Genomic DNA, 22,389 nt, shown 5'->3' on the forward strand with positions numbered 1-22,389 from the left:
TTTTCTTTTGGCGCACTATTGGATTGAAAACACAGCAGGCATGGTTTCATTCCAAAACCAGAACTATTTTAATTAGTTTAACGTCTGTTAAACGCTTTGAAGATTGAAAGCAACAGATAAGTACTGGATGATGTTATTAGCAACTGCAGTTAATTGCAAACATTTCTATTAATACTAGTTTCTGCCTCCTTTTACTTGCTCTACTTTCCAAGGTTCCCAAATTCTTCTCAGCCTCCCCCTCTTCCCTTCCCCCGTGCTGGCGCTGAAGGGTTAAATTGGGGCGGAGCCCGGTGATGAAGGACAGCAGCAATCGCCAACTGGAATGGAGCAAGCGGGAAGAGCTGGGTGGGGCCATCAGGCTGAGGCAACTCACACACCCCCAGGCTCCGCCTCGAGGCCGGAGGCCCCGGGTGGAACAGCAAGGGGCGGGGCACCCAGGCTTGGCGAGCCAGGTGGTTGGACGCCTGGGCAGCTGTTTGAGGGATGGGGCGGGGCTGTCTCTAGCCTCCTCCTTCATTCCCTCCGCCGGCCCAGCGGCCCCTCTCTCTCGCCCCTCCTCCTCCTCCCTTTCCCACCCCTCTGAGTGGAGCTGCACATGCGGCTTCTCCCCGCTCTGTCCCGCCCAGCCTCCTTCGCGCAGGAACGGGTCCCTGCAGCCCCCAGCCCATGGCAGGACAGTAGCCGCCTGTCAGGGGTCCTGAAAGGCTGAGGCAGACGCGGCGCCTCCCGGGCCTCAGAGAGTGGGCGTCTCCGGAGGCCATGGGCTACCCCGAGGTAGAGAGCAGGGAGCCCCTGCCTGCAGCAGCGCCAAGGGAGCAGGGGAGTCAGGGCTGTGGCTGTCGCGGGGCCCGTGCCCGGGCGGGTGAAGGGAACAGCTGCCGGCTCTTCCTGGGCTTCTTCGGCCTCTCGCTGGCCCTCCACCTGCTGACATTATGCTGCTACCTAGAGTTGCGCTCCGAGTTGCGGCGGGAACGGGGAGCCGAGTCCCGCTTTGGCGGCCTCGGCACCCCTAGCACCTCTGGCACCCTGAGTAGACCCGGTGGCCTGGACCCCGACGGTCCCATCACCCGCCACTTCAGGCAGCCTTCACTTCAGCAGCAGCCGCTAGAACCCGGAGAAACAACTCTCACACCAGACTCTCAGGACGGGCACCAGGTGAGTCACTTGGCTGGGGCGGCGGCTGCAGAGGCTCCCTCCCTTTATGGGTAGGACGGGGGCCCTCCCCCGCCGGCCCCTTGGGCGACTCAGCTATCGCCAGCCACGTAGGAGGGCTGGACTGGGAGGGAGCAGGCAACTGGAGGGAGGTCGGCTGCCCTGGGGCAGGTTGTCCCCTTTCCCTCGCCCAGCTCCCAGACTCCCTTGAGACCCGGGACTTGGAAGCCCTGGCCCGCGTCCGCCGCCCCCGGCTGCAGGCTGCCTCGGGGAAAGTTGGCTGAGCTCCCGGCTGGGCCGCCCGTGAGGAGGTGCGGGTGCTGCCCTTCTGGCGGACTAGCGGCTGCAGCTTGGCCCCTCTCCTCTTGGTGAGATTAGATTCTCCGCCTGCGGTGCTTGTTTTTTCGTGTCCAAAGTTGATGCCAGCACTAGCAGGCTCTCATTTGGAATTGGAGCTGTAAACAGCTGTAATAACCGCTCTAGGGCCGTTGAAACAACTTTTAATGATATTCCCAGAGCGGATCCTTGTGCGCTGACCAGATCGTGGGCTTGATCACACTTACCTGCAATTTGAGACTGATTGTCCTGGGCGTTGTAGTGAGGATCAGCGCCCCTGAGGAATTCTGGTAGAAATATGCCATTTTGCTAGACAACTTCTGAAGAGCAATTTTAAAAAATCTATGGAAATGAAACTCCCATTCGGACTCCTTTTGGGAGAGTGTGGTGGAGAGGGGTGTGTGTGTGTGAAGTGTCTTGCTGCTGCTAGTTTGAGAACAGGAGTCTACTGATGGAATAAATACTCCAGAGTAATCTCTTAAGAGCAGTTGTGTGTATTTGTGTGTGTGTTTCGCAATCTTTATGGTGTTTTTGCCCTTGTTAGCAGCTTTGGTGTTTGTTTTCTAGTCTTTATTCAAGTAAGTTTAGTGCACTTAAAATTAGTATCCTCTTGACCTCCAAATTTTGTCTTATGCGAAACTTAAGAGAAGCATCCAAAAATCCTTTTGAGATGGTTAAAGAGTTACAGTGAGTTTGTTCCTCTTGGAGAAGAGGGCAAGTTTTGCTAATAAGTTTCCTGAGGGGGGAGACCCAGGCCTTCTATAATATATTAACTACAACATCAGAGTCATTGCTATACTCTATAAATGTTATTTGTGCTGGCATCACATTGATAATAATATTGTAATGTTAGGACTGACACATTTTTCTATGATGTGAATTGTAAAGTTGCCCTGAGCCTTAAAATATATTGCTAGCACGCTCCAATTTATATTACAGCTTATCAAATAACAGAATCAGTAGACATGCTTCTCATACTTGAGACTTTAAACACTGTAGCTAAATGATAATTAACTAGAATTCTGACTCCCTTTATCCACCACCCTCTCTAATGCCCAGTAGAAATACTTAGCAGCTAAACATTGATATCATGTGAAAAGATGAAGGAATTCAACTTTTTTAGTCAATTGGTAGCCAAGGCTTTTTGGCATTCAGAATAGACAGACCCAGGAGGATTGGCAGGACAGCTGTACTCTAGGGCTTCTGTGATGATGTGGGACTCTCGCAGGTCTATAATGGCATTTAGTTGCCTGTTATTTGCATGGAACTTCAAATAGTCCTCCCTAGGTTTAAATACAGCTCCCTATCTTCTGTCCTTTATTCTTTCTGTTTTAATGTTTTTGAGCAGAAGTATGCACACTGGCTCTTTACATTTGCTGACAACAATTTTAGTCAGTTTTTTTAGAGTTGTGAATGGCCATGAGTCAATTTTGTTTTATTCTCTTTGAGAACACATAGGCTCTGAGGGGGTAGTGACTTGTCCTAGGTGTTGGTCTCTTGACTCCCAGTTAAGTGTCCATTCCCCATCATACTACCTCCTCAAGCCTTTTGGGAGGAAGTGGAGTGGATCTTCACAGTAGAATTTTTCCAAAATAGATGGATCAGTTCTACTCCATCTATGTTTTGGCCACCCTTAACTATGTATTTCTTGCTGAACTCCACTTTCAGGAGAATTGGAATATGCTTTGAAGGAATTTTAACCCAGATTCAACTTGTTTATCTTGAGGATAGTTTTAGTATACCAAAAAGAAAAAAAAAGGTGATTGACTATTAGAGTTAGTTGATACTGCTACATTTTGGGTAAAATTTCTAGTGCCCTGGTGCACCATCTGCTGGCTTTGCAGGGACATTTAATTGCAGTATCTGCTGACAGTCAAGATTCTAAGTTGTGCTGACAGATTCTGATTCATAAATAAGGAAGTAAACAGCCTTATGGGATTTGGCCACGTAGGTTACATTTTTATAATTTAATTTTCTAACACAGACAGTTGTTGTTATAGCAACTCTTAGGTGGAGAGAAAGATAAAATAATACACCCTTCAATGGGCAGAACATTCAGGTTTCTCACTAGTTTATTTGCAAGGAGTCAAGGCAAACTGATGAGAATAAATTGCAGGATGATCTCTTGAGACCAAATGGGCAGAACTGTCAGAGGCACTTCATTTTTATAAGGCTTTTCAAACCTATCCATGTTTATGATATGATAGACTCAGTTATAACCCAAGAAAGGGATCTAGAAATCACTGAAGGTATATGTATGTCATCTCTCAATTAAAAACACACACACACACACACACACTTTTAAAACAGGATACACAAGGAAATTAGGGCAATCAGGATACATAAATCAGCAAAGTTCTCCAAGGGAATTGTTATAGGAAAGCCTCCCCAGTGGGGACACAGCTGCTGATCATAAAAAGTGAGAGGGTCCTTTTGGACCTGGAATCATAACTCTCTTTCAGCTGGAGTAGCTGAGTACCTGTAGATTTGTCTGGATAGTTGTGATAATCTCAAGAGAAATATCAGTCTCTGAGTTATAAAATATACAACATTATTGTTAGAGTAAAAAATAAAAATCACTATTGATCAGTCTGTGAAGTTGGCCTACTTTTGATTGTGGTCCTCAAAGCCAAGAATATGGTAGGCATCATAAAGGAAGAGTGTTGAAAACAATGACAAAATAAAACCTTTATCTTTTCCATGTAAAAGATCAAAAGATTGAAAATTTAGATTCACAATCATGTAGGAAATTCTGGTGGTTGCTCCTTAAGAAAAACCTAACAGCTGATGTAAGTCCCCAGAAACCCAATTAAATTAATCAAAAGGTTGGAGGGACTTTCTGGTTATTTTTTTCAATCAAGAAAGAGAAAGGTTGAAGGAGGAATATAATGAAAGCCTACTAAGCCATGAGAGATATGACTAAGTTTAATATATTGTGGTAATTTATTTAGGTCAATGAATAGAAAGCCTGATATGAGCCAGACACTATAATAGCTACTAAATATATTTTAATGCCTGAAAGATTATTTGGGTGAGGAGGTAAATAAGAGTAGTATTTTATTAAAATGATCCCCCCAAGAGATAATATGAATTAAACGCTAAGGTGTACGAAGTATTTAAAAAATATATATGTGTAACTTAATAAGGGTTTATTCGGGGTTGTTGGGGATATTTGGAATATGTTCTTAATTATTTGAGGTGATGTTACAGAATTCGAATTTAACTTTTCACAGAACATCTCTTGTTTTTACTACATAGAATTTCAGTTATCCAGATTTCAACATTATTCATTAAGATTGAAAATAACTAGGAATCATTAAATCAAAAACTATTCTTTAGGGCAGTGTTTCCAAAACTTCTCTCATGATGAGAATTACCTGGTGGAGTTGTTAAAATACAGATTCCTGAATCCCAACTAAGAAGTGCTAAACTAGAATTTTTGGGAACATGTACCGTAGGTAAAATTGTATACTTAACTTAGTGCTCTAAGTATACAATTTTACCTATATGTTCCCAAAAATTCTAGTTTAGTACTTCTTAGTTGAGATTCAGGAATCTGTAGTTTAACAACTCCACCAGGTGATTCTCATCACGAGAGAAGTTTGGGAAACACTACTTTAGGGGAATGGGATCTAGGTAAAATAGTTTCCCATAGATTTAAATCTAGAATTTTAAGTATGACATTCCAGGTTTTTTACTAACTGGCTCTATTATACCTATCCCATTTTCTCTCTCAATAACTCTACTCTTTTTTAATAATCAGCTTTATTGATATATAATTTACATACAATAAAATGAATATAGTTTAAATGTATAGGTCAATTACCCCATATTTTCCGGCGTATAAGACGACTCTTGAAACGAAAAAAAGTCAACTGAAAATCAGGGGCAAAAGACCAAAATTGCACAAAAATTACCTGCAGATCTTGATGGCAAAGTAAGTCTTTTCTTTGAAGTGAGGGGTAGTCTTATACAGTGAATATAGGCCTAAACCTATGTTTTAACTGTAAAATTAGGGGTCGTCTTATAAGCTGGAAAATACGGTAGGTGGTTTTAGTTGTTTTTTTAATTATTGATTAAGGTATTATAATAAATATGTGTCCTATTGCCCCATTCCCCCTCTCCGCCCCCCTCAATAACTCTACTCTTGCAACCCACCCACTATACCCTGTCTTGGGATGATTGTGTAGTTGTTATGCCTGTTGATTTTGTTTACTATATCTTATGTCTTTATACTATAATAGAACTCAGAAATCCGACATCCGACTTTTTTTTTTTTTTTTTTTTTTTGTCTTTTTCCACAGTACCTGATGTACTACTTGTTATGTTTAGAGTACTTAGATACTTGTTGAGTTGAACATTATTTGGGGCCTTTTAGAGATGTTTATGTAAAACAAATACATTTTCTCTTTATGTAACAGGCCTGTTTTCCTCAGGTCTTGCTAACCCTGTGAATTGTCAGCTATGCTTAAGTGAGTAAGCAGTTCCTTTGGCAATGTTTCACTGTTTTCTAGAATCAGTAGAAAGCGAAATGGAGAAGAGTCCTAACCATATTACCTTTAAGATGGCGCAAAAGCTTTCCGTAATGTATCATTTGATGTTTTGTTTCAGTTCTCATGTTTTAGATCTTGTGAAAATAATATGTAATTGATCTATAATTACCTTATAGAGGTCTCTATATTAGAGAACTTTTGAATCCATTTAATCCCCAAGAACATTACCTTGCCATTTTTGTAGGGTTGCCCTTATAGAAGATCTGTGTCGTTTTTTTAAAGATTTTTTTTTGACTTTTAGAAAGAGATAAAGGGAGAGGGAGAGAGAAACATTGATGGGAGGAGTGGGAGAGCGAGATATTAATCAGCTGCCTCCTCCATATGGCCTACTAGGGATAGAGCCCACCACCCAGGCCTGTGCCCTGACCAGGAATTGACCCACAACCTTTCTATGCATGGGACAATGCCCAACCAACTGAGCCACACTGGCCAAGGCCTAAAGGACCATCTTTGTTCTACTCTATAAATACTCATCACTTAGCTCTTTGTTTTCTTTTTTGAAAATAGAAATTCTATCTATACTAATAAAAGAGTAATATGCTAATTAGACTGGGAGTCTTTCTGGAGACCTTCTGGATGTCTTTCTGGACAAAGCCGAGGGCTTGGCTAGCCTGCAAACCACACCCAGGCCCTTGCCCAGGTCTCCCCATTCCAGGCTGCCCCACCCCCAGCAGGGACCTCCCTCCCCATCAGGGCTGGCTGGCCACCCCAGGCTCCTCGCCCAGGCCACCTGCTCCCCAGTGGAGATCCCTACCCCAATGAGAGGGCGTGTAACTGGCCTGCAAACAGCCCTCAGCTCCTTGCCCAGGCTGGCCACACTCCCTAGTGGGGACCCCCCCACCCCGATGGAGGCATGGCTAGCCTGAAAACAGCTCTCAGCCCCTCACTCAGGCTAGCTCCATCTCCAGCAGAGACCCCCCTACCCCGATGGGGGCATGGCCAGCCTACAAACTGGCCCTGCTCCTCAACCAGGCTGATCCCGCCCTCCAAAAGGACCCTCACCCTGATCCGGGATCCCCTCAGGGCAGACCAGCCGGCTTCCATCCATGTACCAGGCCTTTATCTATACTAATAAAAGGGTAATATGTTAATTAGACTGGACATCCTACCAGACAAAGCCACCACGGGGCCAAGGCAGAGGCAGTTAGGGGTGATCAAGCTGGCAGGGGAGAGCAGTTAGAGGGATCAGGCCAGCAGGGGAGAGCAGTTAGGGGGATCAGGCTGGCAGGGGAGAGCAGTTAGGGGGATCAGGCTGCCAGGCAAGTGAGTGGTTAGGAGCCAACAGTCCCAGATTGTGAGGATGATATCCCTTGAGGGGTCCCAGTTTAGAGAGGATGCAGGCTGGGCTGAGGGACAACCTCCATCCCATGCACGAATTTCATGCACCGGGCCTCCAGTTAAAGAATAACATGCATACAGAAAAGGTCACAAATCAAACCAATGGATTTTTATAAAGTGAATGTACTAATATTAGAAGAATCTAGGTTAATAAATAGAACTAGTATATCACAACCCTCACCTTATGCTCCATCCCTATTTTTATACCATTCTCCTTCTCCAAAGTTAATGATTATCCTGACTTATAACATCATATATTAGTTTTGCCCATTTTGAACTTGATATAAATAAAATCAAACAGTATGTGTTTTGGGAGTCTGGATTTTGTTTGTTTTTTGTTTGTTATTTTGTTCAATACTACAGTATGTTTGTGATATTCATCATATTATTGCAGTTGAAGTTGTAGTTTTATATTTGTATTCCCTTATTTGAATATACCACAGTTTATTTATTCATTCTACTGACAATGAATATTTAGATTGTTCCTTGATTATGGTTATTATAAAAATGATGCTATGAATAATATCATACATGGTTTTTCAATATATGTACTTTAATTTCTATTGCATATATACTATACCTAGTATTCAAATATCTGGGTCACAGGGAATGTATATTTTCAAACTTATCCTATATAATAAGAGCCTAATATGCAAATCGACCAACTGGTATAAGGACCAGCAGGAGGCAGAATTCAACAAAGGGGGAGCGACACTCTGTTGTAAGCTGGTCTCATGGCTGGTGAATGCAGCAGTCATGGTGGGAACTTCTCCCATCTCCATGAAGGTGCTAAGGAGTAGCGAGCAGGTGGGTGGTAAGGAACAAGGGGCCCTGGACTGTGAGAGGAATGTCCAACTGCTGGCTTAGCGTGGAGAGCAGGCCTAAGCTATCAGGCAGACATCCCCTGGGGGGTCCCAGACTGCGAGAGGACGTGGGCTGGGCTGAGGGACCCTCTCCTCTTCCCCTGATCCCAAGTGCAAGAATTTCATGCACCGGGCCTCTAGTTCATTATAATAGTTTTTATAAGTGATTGTACCAATTTACACTTTTACCAGTAATGTGTGGAAATTATAGTTGTTAATACTTCTTACCATCTCTCTTTTTAATTGTAGCCATTCCAGTGGGTGAGTTTATAGTAATATCTCGTGATTTTAATTGGCATTTCTCAGAAAACTAGTGAAGTTGTACTCTTTTTCATATGTGTATTATCTGTTTGGTTGTCTTCCTCTATGAAATACCTATACAAATATTTTGTCTCCATTTAAAAAATTGAGTTACTTGTCTTTTCCCTATAGATTTATAGGAATTTTTATATACTCTGGTTATGGATCATTTTTGTATATTTTATGTTACAAATCTTTCCCAAATCTCTATAATATTCTTGGATGAACAGAAGTTTTTAATTTTAATGTGTCTAGTTTTTAAATATTTTCCTTTATGACTAGTATTTTTTGTGTTCCATTTAAGAAGTATTTTCTTACCTTGAAGTCACGTAGATGTTCTCCCACATTATCTCATCTCCTAGAAGTTTTATGCTTTTGCCATTCACATTTAGTTCAATAATCCATCTGGAACTGATTTTTGTGTATGGCAAAATATAGGGGTCAAGCTTTACCTTTTCCATGTAGATATTTAATTGCCCACTACCATTTATTATAATGACTGTCTTTTTCTCAACTTCATTACTGTGTCACCTTTGTCATAAATCAAGTGTCTGCATAAGTATGAAATTGTTTTTGTGCATTTCGTTCTGTAATATTAGTCTATTTCTCATTACACTAATTCCATAGTCGTAATTATTGGATTTTATAACAAGCTATTTATATCTGGTAAAGCAAGTTTTTTCATCTTTTTCATTTTCTTCAATAGTACCTTGGATGTTCTTGGCTCTCCACATTTTTCTATATATTTTAGAATCAGCCTGTCACATGTCATACACACAAAAAAGAGTAGCTGTGGAGAATTATGTTAGCAAGATGGTGCATTAGGAAGTCTTGGACCCTTCCCCCACAACAAATATACAAAATTCAGCAACAATTCATAAACTAATTCCCTTTGTGAGAAATCAAGGAGCTATTTGGATGTCAAAGATAAAAGCAGACTCAATGAAGCTGGTAGAGATATTTGGGACACCTTTTATCGAGACTTCCTGCCACCAGCACAGCACCATATGATATAGAAGGGATTCCCTTCTATATCTGCCAGCTTCTCGTAGTTGAGGGGGGAGGTTGGTTCACATGTCCAGATCACGTTTTCTAATGACTGGCTTCTGTTTTGCCAGGTTTGGAACTCGGGGGGGTCTGCCTAGGAGACAGTGGAGATTGGTGGGTTGGGCTGGTAAATACCATAGATCCTTCCTCTTTCTGAGCAAAGAATAAGAAGATAAAATATTACAGCTCTCAGTACTCACCTTAGGAAGAAAAGAATTCATCTGTGCATTCTTTGCTCCAGTTCCTCCAGGGCTGACCAAAGAAATGGCACCTGACTTGCCAGTCTAGGTATAGCATAGTATAACTTCCTGGAGGAGAATAGAGATTGGGACTGGCATATGCCATAGATCCTCCCCACTGCTCACACAGCGTGAATGGATGAAACATACCAGAAGTCAGCTTACTCCTAGAGATAGAAGAATTGATCTATACATTCAGTGTAACAACCTCTCTGAAGATGTCCAAAGAATTGGCATCTATCTTGCCAGTCTTGGAACTCTGATGGGTCTGGCAGTGTAACTACATGGAGGGGAATGGAGATGGTAGTTTAGACTGCAAATGCTATAGTTTGCTCTCCATACACATTCAACAGAATGATTATACAAAAACACAGTTGCTTGTTTCTTCCTGGGGGCTGGGAGAAAGAGTTGATAGAAACCCCAATAATCACTGACATAGCTGATTGGCACATGTCTTCTCCTATACAAGGCCAGCCTGTGAAGACTGGGAGGAGTGTTTGTTTTGTGATATGTGCAAATACCAACACAGACAGTCAAGGAAAATGAAGAATCAGCAAAGATGTTACAAAAAAGGAACACATTAAATCTCCAGAATCTAACCCTAATGAGACAAAATTATAAGATTCAGAGAATTCAAAATATAAAGATGCTCATCAAGATCTGTAGAACAATGTTATGAACAAAGTGAGAATTTCTAAGTCTGGAGAAGGAAATGGACAACCAGATTCAAGAAGCCTAAGGATACTAACTAAATTAACAAAGAAACAGACATTATTAAAAAGTACAGAACAGCCCTGGCTGGTGTGACTCACTTGATTAGAGCATTGTCCCATGCACCTAAGGGTCATGGGTTCACTTCTCAGGGCACATAACCAGGTTGTGGGCTTGGTCCCCAGTAGGGGCATGTATGGGAGGCAACCAATTGATGTTTCTCTCTCTCTCCCTCCCTCCCCCTTCCCCTCTCTCCCCCTCTCCCTCCCCCTCTCCCTTCCTCTCTCCCTTCCCGTCCCCTCCCCCCTCTCTAATCTCCCCCTTTTCTTCCCTCTCTCCCTCCCCCCCCCCCCGCTCTCTCCTCTCCTCCCCCCCTCTCTCTTTCTCCCCCCCTCCCTCCCTGTCTCTAGAATCAATGAACACATATCCTTAGATGAAGATTTTTTAAAAGTACCAAACATAAATCATAGGACTAAAGGCACAATAACTGAAAAATTCATACGAGGGATTTAACATAAGACTAGATAAAACAGAATAAAGGATTAGGGAAATAATTCTGCCAGAGGAGCAGAAAGAAAAATAATAAAAAATAATAAAGAAGCTTAGATATCAAGTGGATCAATATAGGCATTAGGGGAAACTTAGAAGGAGAAGAGGGAGAGAGAGGCGGGGGGAGGGGACTAGAAAGCTTATTTAAAGAGAGAATGGCTGGAAACATTCCAAGTCTGGGGAAAGAAATGGACAACCAGATTTAAGAAGCCTAAGGGATACTAACTAAATGAACTTGTAGAAATCCAGATCAAGGCACATTATAATCAAATTATCAAAGTGAAAGCCAAAGAGAATTTTGAAAGCATCAAGAGAAAAGTGACTTGTCATATACAAGGGGACCCCCATATGACTATCAGAAAAAATTACAGCAAAAACCTTTCAGGTGACAGAAAGTAGTATGACATATTGAAACTTCTGAAAGAAACAAAACAAAACAAAACACCCTGTCAATAAAGACTACTATACCTGCCAAAACTGTCCTTTAAAAATAAGAACAGATAAGGACATTCCTAGACAAATGAAATCTGAGGAAGTTTATCACAGCTAGACCTATCTTACATGAAATGCTAAAGGGCGTTTATCTACTTGAAAGAAAACTAAACAGCTACATAAAGAAGTATGAAACTCTGTAAAAGTAAATATATAGACATATATAGGATACTTTATTTCTGTAATTTTTTTTAGTATATAACTTTTATTTCTAGTGTAAAAAGTTAAATTATGCCTAATAGGCTTGGTTCAGTGGGTAAAGTGTTGGCCTGCAGACTGAAGGTTCCCAGGTTCAGTTCCAATCAAGAGTACACGCCTGGGTTGTGGGCTCGATCCCCAGTAGGGGGTGTGCAGGAGGCATCCGATCCAATGATTCTCTCTTATCATTTATGTTTCTATCTCTCTCTCCCTCTCCCTTCTTCTCTGAAATCAATAAAAGTATATTTTAAAAAAAGTTAAATTACAAATGTATTAGAATAACTATATGGTAAAATATGGTAAAATATATATAATATGAATAGATAATATTGTGACAACAATAACAGTATTTTTGGGGAAGAACTTAGAATGTAGAGTTTTGTATGCAATTGGACTTCAGTTGTTATTAGCATAAAATAGACTGTTGAAAGGTATTTTATGTAAACTTCAAGATAACTACAAAAATACCCAGAGAAATTACACAAAAGAAAAAGAGAAAAGAATAAAAGCATATTAATACAAAAAAATCAAAAAGCCCAAAATTAGACAGGAAGAGAGAAAATGAAAATAAAAGAATATTAAGACCACCAGGAAACAACTTACAAGATGGCAATAATAAATTCTTCCCTATCAATAATTACTTCAAATGTAAATAGTTAAAACTTCCCCAAAGAAATATTGTAACTGAATTGATAAAAGCAAGACCCAGTCATATGTTTTCTATAAGATACTGAATTTAGATTTAAGAAAACATAGGCTGAACATGAAGGAATGGAAAAAGAGAGTTTATGCAAATGGTAATCAAAAGAGAGCAGGGTTAACCTGGCTGGTGTCGCTCAGTGGTTGAGTGTCGACCTATGAACCAGAAGGTCACTGTTCAATTTTTGGTCAGGGCACATGCCCAGGTTGCAGGATCGAACCCCAGTAAGGGGCATGCAGGAGGCAGCCAATCAATGATTCTCTCTCATTGATGTTTCTAGTTCTCTTTCTTTTCCTTCCTTTATGAAATCCATAAAAATATTCTATATAACAAAAGCCTAGTATGCTAAGTGTCTGACCATTTGTTCCACCCTTTGACCAGTCTCTATGACACACATGACCACTAGGGGACAGATGCTCTGACCAGTAGGTTAGCATATTGCTGTGGTCTGGCTGATCAAGACTGGGGGAGAAGGGCCAGATATGCCCTGGAGCCCTCCTGTAGTCCCTCCCCAGCCCTTTTGTGCACCTATGAGGTCCCTTGGCCTGGCCTCATCCCTCTCTCAATCTAGAACCCCTCAGGGGATGTCAGAGAGCCTGTTTCAGCCCAATCTCCACAGGCCAGACTGAGGGACCCCACTGTTGCACAAATCTGTGCACCAAGCCTCTAATATATATATATATATTTAAAGAGGGCAGGGATGCCTATACTTATGTCAGATAAAATGGACTTTTAAGTAAAAAACTGTCAGAAGAGACAAAGAGGGACATTATATAATGATAAAAGAGTCAATCTAACAGGAAGATATGACAATTACATATGTATCAGCCTCAGAGTATCTTTGTATATATGTAAAACAAACATTGGCAGAACTTAAGGGATAAATAGATAGCAATTGAATAATAGTGGGTGACTCCAATATCCCACTTTCAATAATGGATAAGCACCTAGTCAGAAAAATTAGGAAACAGAGGACTTCAGGAATAACATATTGTAGATGAATGTATTAAACATGTATAGAACATCCCATCCAACAGCAGCAGAATACACAGTCTTCACAAGCACACACATCTTTCTCCAGGAAAGATAACATGTCAAGTCATAAAACCAATCTTAACAAATATAAGATAATTTAAAGTAGTCGAAACCGGTTTGGTTCAATGGATAGAGTGTTGGACTGCAGACTGAAAGGTCCCAGGTTCGATCCCGGTCAAGGGCCTGTACCGTTGTTGCGGGCACATTACACAGGGGTGTGCAAGAGGCAGCTGATTGATGATTCTCTCTCATTGAAGTTTCTAACTCTCTATCCCTCTCTCTTCCTCTCTGTAAAAAAAAAAAAAAAAAAAAAAAAAAAAAAAAATCAACAAAATATATTAAAAAAAATAAAACACTGGTTTTTTTTTGTAATTTAATCTTTATTGTTCAGATTATTATAATTGTCCCCCCTCCCCACCCATAGCTCTCTTCCACCTGGTTCCCGCCCCACTCTCTGCCCTTACCTCCCCACCACTGTCCTCATCCATAGGTGTACAATTTTTGTGCAGTCTCTTCTTGCACCCCCATATCCTTTTCCCCCTGAGAATTATCAGTCCACTCCCTTTCTATGCCCCTGATTCTATTATATTCACCATTCTATTATGTTCCTCAGATTTTTAATTCACTTGATTTTTAGGTTCACTTGTATTTGTTGTTCATAATTTTTATCTTTACTTTTTTCTTCTTTCTCTTCTTAAAGAATACCTTTCAGCATTTTAGTGGCAGCAATAGAGGTGTGATGGGACATCGCCTTCCTCTGATCACCTGGTCACCTCCTGGACTGTGAGAGGGCAGGCCAAGCTGAAGGACTGTAGTCTATACTAATAAAAGCCTAGGTGGCCCTTGTGTCCTCATGCGATGCCCTCATGTCATTAAAAGGTGGCTGCCCCTACATAGTCACATGATGGCTGCCTCTATGTCATCATAAGATGGCCTCTAAAAGATGGCCACCATAAGATGGCCGGCAGGGGAAGGCAGTTGAGGGTGACTAGGCCTGCAGGGGAGGGCAGTTAGGGGTTACCAGGCCTGCAGGGGAGGGCAGCTGGGGACTATCAGAACAGCAGGGGAGGGCAGTTGGGGGTGACAAGGTCATCAGGGGAGGGCAGTTGGGGGCGATTGGGCCAGCAGGGGAGTGGCTAGGGGGCAATCAGGCTGGCAGGCAGAAGTCGTTAGGGGCAATCAGGCAGGCAGGCAGGCAGGCAGGCAGGCGAGTGTTTAGGATTCGTCCTGGATTTCGAGAGAGATCCTTGTGGGATCAGGTCTAAACCAACAGTTGGACATCTACCGAGGGGTCCCAGATTGGAGAGGGTGCAGGCTGGGCTGAGGGACACCCCCTCCCATGCACGAACTTCATGCACAGTACCTCTAGTTAATAACAATAAATGTCTACATTACAAAAGAAGAGCCCTCCTGGTATAGTTCAGTGGTTGAGCTTCGACCTATGAACCAGGAGGTCACAGTTTGATTCCCAGTCAGTGCCCATGCTCAGGTTGCTCAATCCCTAGTAGGGGGCATGTAGCAGGCAGTTGATCAATGCTTCTCCCTCATTTTTGATATTTTCCCCTCTCTGTTTCTCTTCCTTCTTCTCTGATATCAATAAAAGTATATTTTTTAAAAGAAGAAGAAAAATCCCAATTGAACAACCTAATTCTACACCTCTAGTGGCTAGAAAAAAAGCAAACCAAATCCCAACTTAGAAGAAGGTAGAAAATAACAAAGATTAGAGGAGAAATAAACAAAATGGAAGTTAAACCAATCAATGAGATTGAGTTAGTTTTTTGAAAAGATAAGCCAAAGTGACAAACCATTAACTTGACTAAATCTAAAAAAGATAGATTGTTCAAATAGCATCAGAAGTGAAAGAAGAGACATTGTAACTGGTGGCACATAAATAAAAATGATTAGGAGACTACTATGTACAGTTATAATTCAAGAAAGTGGATAACCTAGAAGACAAATGGATAAATTCCTAGAAACATACAATCTACTTCACTAAATCATGAAGACTTAGGAGTCTGAAGACTCCTATAATTTGTATGACTATTGAATCAGTAATAATAATAATAATAATAATAATAATAATAAAACTCTCTCAACAAAGAAAGGCCCAGAAAAAGGTGGCTCCACTGGTGAATTCTACCAAATATTTAATCTATAACACTAATCTTTCTCAAACTGTTCCAAAAAATTGAAGTGGGGAAATACTTCCAAACTCATTTTATGAGACAAGCATTACTCTGATACTAAAGCAAGACAAATACACCAAAAAGACAATAAAACTATAGGCCAATATCTCTTATGAATATAGATGCAAAAAAATCCTCAACAAAATACTAACAAACTAAGTCTAATAGCATATTAAAAGGATCAAGTAGAATTTATAAACTTTAAGAGGATCAAATGGAATTCCTAGAATGCAAGAATGGCCTAATATTATAAACTACATTAACAGTAAAAGAGACAAATTACATGATCATATCAATAGAAACATAAAAAGCATTTCACAAAATTTAACACTCCTTCATGGTAAAAATTCTTAAACTAGCAATAGAAGGAAAATACCTTGATATAATAAAGGCCATATAGGAAATGACCAAAGCTAATATCATACTTAATGGTGAAAAACTGAACACTTACCACTAAGGGAACAAGGAAGGGATGTCCACTCTCACCACTTTTGTTCAACAAAATACTGGAAGTTCTATATACAGGAATTAGGTAAGAAAAAAATAAAAGACATTCAATCAGAAAGGAAGGATTAAAATTGTCTCTGTTTGCAAATGACATGAACTAATAAACAAATTTAGTAAAGCAGCATACAAAAATTCAGTTGCAAACTATCTGAAAAGGAGTTAGAAAAACAATCCCATTTGAAAAAACACCTAAAATAATATAGTATTTGGGAATAAACTTAACTAAGAAGGCAAGGACTTATTACTGAAAACTGCAAAACATTGATAAAAAAAAATTTAAAAGACAAACAAATGGAAAGACATCCAATGTTCATGATTTGCCACATTAAATATTGTTAAAATATCCATACCACCTAAAGCAAATTACATTCAAAATGTCAATGGCATTTTTCACAGAAGTAGAACAAACAATTTAAAAATTTGTATGGAACCTCAAAAGATTCTGAATATCCAAAGCAGTTTTGAGAAATAAAGAACAAATATTTAGGCATCACACTTTCTGATATCAAACTATATTACAGAGCTATAGTAATCAAAACATTATGGTATTTATATAAAGACAGAAATAGAGACTAATCAAACAGAATAGCCTAGAAATAAATTGACACATATACTGATCTTTGAAAAGGTGCCAAAAATACATAATGGGCAACAATAGTCTCTTCAACAAATAGTGTTAGAAAAAACTAGATAGTCACTTGTAAAACAATCAAATTGGAACATTAATAACAAAAATCAACAAACTGGATTAGAAATATAGACCTAAGATCTAAAGCTGTAAAATTTCAAGAAGAAAACTTCATAATATTGGCCTTGGTAATGATTTTTTTTCATGGGTATGACACCAAAACCACACCGGGCCAGTGTCGCTGAGTTGGTTGGAGTTTTTTCCTGTGCAATAAAGGTTGTGGATTCAATTTCCCTTCCACTCTAAAATCAATAAGCATATCCTTCGGTGAAGATTTTCCCCCCCAAAAGCACAGGCAACAAAAACAAATATAAACAAGTGGAACTCTATCAAACTACAAAGCTTTTGCACAGCAAAGGAAATAATCAACAGAGTGAAAAAGGAACCTACAGAATGGGAGAAAATATTTGCAAACCATCCTATCTAATAAAAGAGTAATATGCAAATTAACCACCACTCCACTATACCCACAAGCCATGCCTATTAGCTAATCAGGAGTGAGTATGCAAATTAACCCAACCAAGATGGCTCCAGCCACTGAGAGAGCAGTAGGGAGGCTTGGGTTTCCCTTGGGATGGAGGAAGCCAAGCTTTCTGCACACACACCGTGGCCAGCCCAGGCCTCTGCTTAAGGCTATAAAGTTTCAATTATAGAAGATAAATAAATTCCAACAGAAATGGCTGTCGCCAGGGAGAGAGCAGAAGGCTTGGCTCCACTCCAGGCTACAAAGTTTCAATTGTAGAAGAAAAATAAATCCCAGATACCAGAGCCTCCGCTTGGGTCGCTGGAGATCGTGGATGGCCTGCAACCGCCACAGGCCCCTCGCCCAGGTCGCCCCACACCCCAAGGGAACACCCACCCTGATCCAGGATATCCTTCAGGGCAAACCAGCTGGCCCCCACCCAGCACCAGGCCTCTATCCTATCTAATAAAAGAGTAATATGCAGATTGACCATAACTCCAACACACAAAATGGCTTCCCCCATGTGGACACAAGATGGCCACCACAAGATGACCAGCAGGGGAGGGAAGTTTGGAGGGACCCGACCTGCAAGGGAGGGCAGTTGGGGATGATCAAGCCTGAAAGGGAGGGCAATTAGGGGTGACCAGACCAGCAGAGGAGGGAAGTTGGGGGCAAACAGGCTGGCAGGGTAGCAGTTAGATATCAATCAGGCTGGCATGGGAGTGGTTAGGGGGTGATCAGACTGGCAGGCAGAAGCGATTAAGGGAAATCAGGAAGGCAGGCAGGCGAGCAGTTGGGAGTCAGCAGTCCTGGATTGTGAGAGTAATGTCTGACTGCCTGTTTAGGCCTGATCCCACCGGGTGGTCAGGCCTAAATGGGCAGTTAGACATCCCTTGAGGGGTCCCAGATTGGAGAGGGTACAGGCTGGGCTGAGGGACCCCCCCCCCCCCCCCAATGCATGAATTTCGTGCACCGGGCCTCTAGTATATCTGATAAGGAGCCAATATCCAAAATATATAATGCATCGATCAGACTGTCAAACTTCAGAGGGATGGTAAGGGAGGGTGGGGATAAAGGGGAGAGATCAACCAAAGGACTTGTATGCATGTATATAAGCCTAACCCAGTGGTCAGCAAACCGTGGCTCGCGAGCCACATATGGCTCTTTGGCCCCTTGAGTGTGGCTCTTCCACAAAATACCACGTGTGGGCATGCAAGTACAGTGCAATTGAAACTTTGTGGCCCATGTGCAGAAGTCGGTTTTCAGCCTGGGCGAGTCTATTTTGAAGAAGTGGTTCTAACGCTGAGCCACACTCAAGGGGCCAAAGAGCTGCATGTGGTTCACAAGCCGCGGTTTGCTGACCACTGGCCTAACTAATGGACACAGACATCGGGGGCTGAGGGCATAAGTTGGGGATGGGGGGGTTATGGGGGAATAAGGACACATATGTAATACCTTAATCAATAAAAAAAATAATGTCCATACCAAAATAATCTATAGATTCAATGTAATCCTTATCAAAATACCAATGGCATAGTTCACAGATTTTACTGTCTGTGGATTCCTCTAATATTTTTATGGTTTCCCATCTTTTAAGTCCTTTATCCATTTTGAGTTTATTTTTGTGTATAGTGTAAATTGATAGCCTAGTTTCTTTTCTTTTTTTTTTTTTTTTTTTGCATGTGTCCAATTTTTCTAACACCATTTATTGAAGAGACTGTCTTGACTCCATTGTATGTTCTTGCCTCCTTTGTCAAATATTAATTGAGCATAGTGGTTTGGGTCAATTTCTTGGTTCTCTATTCTATTCCATTGATCTATATGTCTCTTCTTGTGCCAGTACCAGGCTGTTTTGAGAACAGTGGCTTTGTAATACAGCTTGAAATCTGGTATTGAGATCCTTCCTACTTTATTCTTTCTCAGGATTTATGTGGCTATTCGTTGTCTTATATTTTATAATTTTCCAAGTACAGGTCTTTTACTTCCTTGGTTAAATTTATTCCTAGGTATTCTTTGATGCAATTATAAATGAAATTATTTTATTATTTTTTTCTGATAGTTCATTATTGATGTATATAAATGCAATGATTTTTGGATATTAGTTTTGTATCCTACTTCCTGAATTTATTGATCAGTTCTAGTAGTTTTTGTTAAAATTTTTAGGGTTCTCTATCTATATACTTAGGACCATGCCATCTGTAAGCTGGGTGAGGTAGGGTCTCGGGGAGACACCAGGATGGGGTGAGTGGTGTTCACCAGTTTTAATGCAGATTCATATTTGGCACCAGTGCTGAGCCTGAGGCCACTCAGCAAAAGGGTATGAGTAGGCCTGCTGCCAGGAGCCTGGGGCCTGTGGTACTTTGCAGTGGGGTGGGATCTCAGGGAGTTGTGGGTGGTGGTGCTAATGGAGTTCTTCAGGTTAATTCAGAATCAGTTTGGCCTTATGGGGGTGGGCTCAATGGTTACTGTCCTTCTAGTTCCTGTCCTGAAGCCACAGAACTCAATTTCACTCTATATCTTTGGTACCACTGAGCCTGACTAGAATACCTTGAAAGGTTTTTATTTTTTATTTTTTACTTTTTTTTTTAAGAAAGACTTTTTTTTTTTTTTTTTTTTTTTTTTTTTTTTTTTAATGCAGTCCTAGTCTGATTTCAGCTGAAAGAGCCCTGGATTTCAAGCTGCTTTTTATCTCACCTGGACCCTCAGAATCACCACTGATTTTCATAGCCATGTGTAATATGGGCTACTCTTCCTGGGGGTCCCTCAGCCCAGCCTGCCCCCTCTTACATACTGGGAGCCCTCAGGAGATATCCTACTGAGGCAATGGGGCTGATCAGGGAAAGTCACCAGCCCCATCATCCTGCTGCTGCAGCCACTGCCAGTCATCGCAGCCACCAAGGTGTTTTCATCAACATGGTCTCCAGTCCCTTCACCATGAAAAAATGACAACTTTCTTTAGGCATTTTCAAGATGTGTCTTTCATAGTATATGACATTTCTTTCTTTCTTTCTTTCTTTTTGTTATATACTCACTTGAGGATATGTTTCCATTGATTAGAATGTGGAAGAGAAAAACAGAAACTTCAAAGTTAGAGGAACACTTTGGTTGCTTCCTGCATGAGCCCTGACCTGGACCTCAGCCAGGGAGGAGCCTGCAACCTAGGTACATGCCCTTGATTAGAATTGACCCAGACCGTGCGGTCAGTAAACCTAGCATTATCCACTGAGCCAAACTGGCTAGGGCAGCTTATGACATTTCTTAGCCCTCCAGCAGCAGACCTTTTTTTTTCCCCTCTCCAAGAGTGTGGTGGAAAAGCCCTAGATCATCTTTTTGGATTCTTATACCCAAGAATATTACCAGTGGCATATATGGAGCTTAGCCAATGAGTGGTCAGAAAAGGTAATTCCTCTGTAGTTCACACTGATTGCCTCAGATCTCTGGCTACACTCCTGCCAAGGCCTAAAGCCTCAGGGCCTGGGCAGTGGCCCCCCAACTCATTCCAGTTGCCACCTCTACCCCTGCCAAGGTGTAAAGCCCCAGGGACTGGGCAGGGGCCCTCCAGCTCCCACTGATCATCCTGCTCTTCCCCTTCCCCGGCCCCAAGCCTTTGCCTGGGTCTTGGAGTCTGGGCAGGGGACCCCCAGCTACCTCCCATTGCCTGATTGCCTGGCTCCACCCCTGCCTAGGCCCCAAGCCTCTGACCAGGGCTTAGGGCCTGGGCAGGGGACCCCCAGCTCCCTCCAATCGCCAGCTCCACCCCTGCCAAGGCCTAAAGCCTAGGGGTCTGGGCAGGGGACCCCAGCTCCCTCTGATCTCTGGCTCTGTTTCCCTAGCTCCCTCCAATCGCTAGATTGCTTGGCTCCGCCCCTGCCCAAGGCCCAAGCCTCTGGCGGGGGCTTGGGGCCTGGGCAGGGGACCCCCAGCTCCCTCTGATCATCAGCTCCACCCCTGCCAAGGCCTAAAGCCTCCGGGCCTGGTCAGGGGACACCTAGCTCCTTCCAATTGCTGGGCTCCACCCCTGCCCAGGAATCCCCTGGCCCAGGCCCTTCCCAGGTTGCTCAGGACCCATGGGGGGCCTACCTTGGAGTCACCTGGGTGTTGCTGGGTGCCTATGTATGCAAATTAATTTCCATCTTTGTTGGGTTAATTTGCATACTCACTCTGATTGGCTGTGGGCGTAGCGGAGGTACAGTCAATTTACATGTTTCTCTGTTATTAGGTATAATGTCCCTCTTTATCCCTAGTAATGCTTTTTACCTTAAAGTCTGCATTGTTTGATATTAATACAGCTACTTTCTTTTGGATGTTATGTGTGTGGTATATCTTTCATCTTTTAAATTTGCAACTTTTACTTTTTATTTTTTAAAATCTTTATTGTTGAAAGTATTACATATGTCCCTCCTTTTCCCCCCATTGACCTCTTCTAGTCCGCCCCTGCTCTCCACCTCAGGCTTTTCACCTCTGTTTCCATGGATTATGCATATATGCATGCAAGTTCTTTTATTGATCCCTTCCCACCCACCCACCTTTACATTTTATTTTTTTCATTTTTTTATTGATTAGGGTATTGCAAATGTGTGGTTATCCCCCATTGCCCCCTCCAGATCCTCAATCTTGCCCTCACTCTCACCCTCTGTTGTCTGTGTTCATTGGTTATGCTTATATGCATGCATACAAGTCTCTTGGTTGATCTCTCTCCCTCCCCCTTAACCCCAGCCCTCCCTTATAGGTAACTATGGGCCCTCCCTTATAGGTAACTAACTGATTTTCTCACTATTTTTAAGATTATTTTTCCTCTGAGATTTGAACATCTGATCAATGTTCCCTCTGAGGTTTGAGCATCTGATCAATGTTTCTCTGTCTCTGGATCTGTTTTTATTCATGGGTTTATGTTGTTCATTATAATCCACAAATGAGTGAGATCATGCGATATTTATCTTTCTCTGACTGACTTATTTCACTTAGCATAATGCTCTCCAGCTCCATCCACATTGTTGCAAATGGTAGGAGTTCCTTCCTTTTACAGCAGCAT

General features: G+C 41.9%; 1 protein-coding gene across 11 annotated transcripts in view; it reads left to right on the top strand.

Moving 5' to 3' along the window:
* Positions 1-515: 515 nt before the first annotated feature.
* Positions 516-22,389, top strand: part of EDA (ectodysplasin A) — a 484,681-nt gene continuing 462,807 nt past the window's right edge. For 9 of the 11 annotated variants that reach the window (XR_006739840.1, XM_036411453.2, XM_036411457.2 and 6 more), the window contains exon 1: positions 522-1,155. Coding sequence is in view for 10 of the 11 variants with exons in the window: in XM_036411453.2 (XP_036267346.1) it covers positions 760-1,155 (396 nt within the window). In the remaining variant the exon portion in view is untranslated. Of the gene's footprint in view, positions 1,156-9,660; positions 9,721-22,389 lie in introns of those variants that run through there. The other 2 variants (XM_036411460.2, XM_036411452.2) reach the window with 2 other exon arrangements.

The sequence above is a fragment of the Pipistrellus kuhlii genome, unplaced genomic scaffold (genome assembly GCF_014108245.1).
Source record: "Pipistrellus kuhlii isolate mPipKuh1 unplaced genomic scaffold, mPipKuh1.p scaffold_m20_p_40, whole genome shotgun sequence".
NCBI classification, from domain to species: Eukaryota; Metazoa; Chordata; class Mammalia; order Chiroptera; family Vespertilionidae; genus Pipistrellus; species Pipistrellus kuhlii.